The sequence below is a fragment of the Myotis brandtii genome, unplaced genomic scaffold (assembly GCF_000412655.1).
Source record: "Myotis brandtii unplaced genomic scaffold, ASM41265v1 scaffold6, whole genome shotgun sequence".
Lineage (NCBI taxonomy): Eukaryota > Metazoa > Chordata > Mammalia > Chiroptera > Vespertilionidae > Myotis > Myotis brandtii.
In genome coordinates, this window is record NW_005370271.1 from 1,672,652 (window position 1) to 1,675,912 (window position 3,261).

A 3,261-nucleotide genomic window follows, 5' to 3' on the forward strand; every position below is an offset into this window, starting at 1 on the left:
TGCATGGCCCTCCGCGAGGAGACTCAAAGGTGAGACCAGAGAGAGCATGGGGGCCTCCTACTGGCCACGGGCCGGCTGCATGGCCCTCCGTCTCCTCTGGGTCTGGGTGACCCAGGTGGGTTTTTGGACAGGGTCCCTCTCACGGAAGGAGGGTGCCTCCTCCACCTGGCTCCCCTCCCCGTAACCGAGTGTCCGGCATTTTCAAGGGACTCCGAGGCCCACTTGTTCGCAGCCCTCCCCCTTCGCACGGGCCGCCCAAAGCCCTCGCAGACAATGAAATGACACTGCACGAGGGGAAGCCATTTATCTGAACCCTTTATTGCTGCTCCGAGGAAACCATGCCGTGTGACCGTGTCCAGGCCCTGCTGCCCGAATCCAGACCCGACACAGACATGGGGACGCAGCGGGGCGCGTGGTGCCGGTTCTGCGGCTCTTCCTCGGGAAACGGGCCGGGAGCACCGTTTGCCGGTTGTGCCGGCGGAGCCTCCCGTGGTGGCCTTCACAGGTCTCTGTGCCGCGAGGTCGCTGCAGGCCCGGGCCGGGTGCTGTTTCTTTAGCGCCGGGTGCCAGCCTTCCAGGCGACTCAGTCGTCCATCTGCTTTGAGAACAGGGCTCTTGGTCGACACAAAGGAGAGGTGTTCAGCTCATCCCGTCAGGGTGCAGCGCTCAAAATAAACTCGCGTCTTTATTTGGAAATCACATCCTTCCTCCGAGGGGCTCGGAGAAGATTCGTCTGACGTCCGGAGCCTGAGCCCCGGCGCCGTCTCTATTTTTAATGACGGCTTTGCTGACGTCTTGGTCATACACACGCCTGTCTGGCCACGCTCACGGGAATTCGGACTTCCGTCGGTTTTGAGCAGAGGAACCTTCGCCATAGATACTATCAGCGGCCTCAGAGCCCGAGGAACCAGAGTGAAGGCCTGGCCACCTGGCCGTGGAGCGGGGAGACACCAGCGGCAGGAAGAACAGACAGCAGAGATCGGCGCAGGGGTCGAGAGGAACACAGTGAGCGATGTCCCACCTTCGGGGGAAGACACCGAGGCCATACAGACACATGACAGATGTTCGCCATTGAAGCCGCACGTGACACGTCGACACCGAGGGAAAGAGCCAAGTGATGCCTCTGCACGTCCAGCCCAGCCGCCGGCGGACAAATGAACAGCTGACCCAGCAGCGAGGGAGAAGGCGCTGCCTCAGCTCCCGGTGACGTAAGGAGCACAGTCAGCGTGCTGCCGGGCCCGTGGCATGAGCCGGCCACGGTTTACGCTCGGTTCCCATGGCAGAGCCTGACACACCGGTCCTCCCCCCGCCTGCGGGCAGAGCCGGATTAAGTGCACCATCGCCTCTGCTTTCTGCAGCTCCAGCTCTTTCTCTCCAGCAATTCGCCCCCCTCCCCCCAACAAACACCCAACACGGGTCATAAAAGATTGGGGGGGTTGACCCTCCGGCACCGAGTCCCGGCAGCAATGATCGGGGTAAAAAACGTGAGCTGTGCTCTGGGTTAGGGCGTTCCCTGCAGCCAGTCATTTTGGAGTGGGTCCATTTAGTTTGCTTATCTCTGGCCTTAGCTGCTTGCAGGGCGAGCTGGGAGCTGACAGAAACGGGGGATGCATGTTTTTTTGCCCGTTCACTGGAACAGGGGTCCGCCAACCCAGGCCCACGAGCCGGATCCAGTTGGGCGCCTGTTGCACGGTGTTGGCGCGGAGCCCGGCCTGCGACGTGTCGCCCGGGTATGTATGCTTTGGTGCCACGTGGCAGAGCTGAGAGGCGGCGACAGAAACCCGCAGCCCCGCCAAGCTGAGATCAGGGTATTGCCTCTCGGGATCTGTCCAGAAAAGGCTTGCGACCTGTTCTAGAAGGACTGGCCCAGAACCCTGCCCCCTGCCTGCCAGCGGGGCGCCTCGTGGAGGGCTGGCTGCTGAAGGGACAACCTTTCACTCTCGCCCGTCCGCGGAGGAAAGATAAGGGCTCTGTCTGAAACACGGGAAGCAACTGCAAGAAACGGTTCTGATCCATTCCTCCGGGGGGGTTTGGTTCTGTCCCTCCTCCCTGCCTGTCTTCGGTCCACGCTGCCTCCTTTCCTCGCTGCAGCACGGCCAATCCAGATCTGGAGAGCCCTGGCCCTCCAAATGCTTGGCCGCCCCTCGGTGTGTGTGAAAGGCCGGCGTTCCCCGATGGGAATTAGCGAGTGGCCTCGCTTCTCTCCTGACTCGTCCATCCTCCAGCGTGGAGGGGCCAGCTTCGCAGCGTGGCCTCCCGGCATCCAGGTTGGCGGGGGTCCCGGGGAGATGCCGAGATGCTGAGGGTGTCTTCTCCGTGTGTGAGGTTCGCCCTGAGTGGTTACGAGCCCCACCAGGCAGTAAGATGTACAGTGACGTGGCTCTGGAGTTCCTTTTAAAATAGCACTTAAACAAACACACACCAATCAGCCCCAAAGATGGGCTGCGCCTCTTGTCTGTTTTTCCTCTGAGCTGGTTTTAATGACCCAGTTGCTTGGTTTGAAAGCCATTTATTTAGATGACAGATATGTAGATGTAACTAGATAAATAAAAAGTGACATCGAGACTCGAAGCAGTGGTTAAAATACACACACACAGGGGCCACGCCCTCGGACAGGGTGCCCCAGTCAGAACAATGGCTCAGAAGGTACACTTAGAACCCTCGCCCTCCCGCCTTCCCCCCTGGAAAGCAGCTCCAAACCTCCAGGTCCCATGCAAGAAACTCCACTTCCACTTGGCACCCGGCACCCACACGGCCCCTGCCTCCTCTCCACCCTGCTCAGCCCCTGCGAGATCTTCAGGTCCATTCCTGCACTGGAATCCGCTGCCTCCCAAGTGCCTGGTCCAGCCCCGGGGTGTGGGGGGGCGTGCCCACCGCCACCCCCGGCAGAGGAAGCCGCAGGTCGCGCCCAGTGCTCCACGGATGGAGAGAAGACAAAGCCACGGGGAGCGCACGCGGCGCGCTCGCTTCTCAAGGCGCAAGTGTGGGCCCCGCCGGACCTCGCCGCCGCCTGGGGAGTCTCCACCGCACCTGTTCATGCCGCCAACACACACCTGCATCCAGTCCGCAGTCCCCTCCAGATCCTGCGCGGGGCATCCCCCTCTGCAATGGCAAATGTTCTGGAATGTCCACAGAGAAGAAAATGGACGGCGTGGAGGAACGGTCTCCCGGCCAGGCCTCTGGTTTCACCTCCGGATGTCAGAATACTCGGCCTGCTCGTCCTCCCACTCGCTGCTCCCAGAAGTTCCCTGGGCCTCGTGG

The 3,261-nt window shown here is 61.3% G+C and overlaps 1 protein-coding gene across 1 annotated transcript in view; it reads right to left on the minus strand.

The window, feature by feature from the left end:
- Positions 1–298: 298 nt before the first annotated feature.
- The window catches only part of STC2 (stanniocalcin 2), a 14,154-nt gene continuing 11,191 nt past the window's right edge, over positions 299–3,261 (minus strand). The window contains exon 6 of the mRNA XM_014550319.1: positions 299–3,254. Within this exon, the coding sequence (XP_014405805.1) occupies positions 3,186–3,254 (69 nt within the window). The 3' untranslated portion in view covers positions 299–3,185. The remainder of the gene's footprint in view (positions 3,255–3,261) is intronic.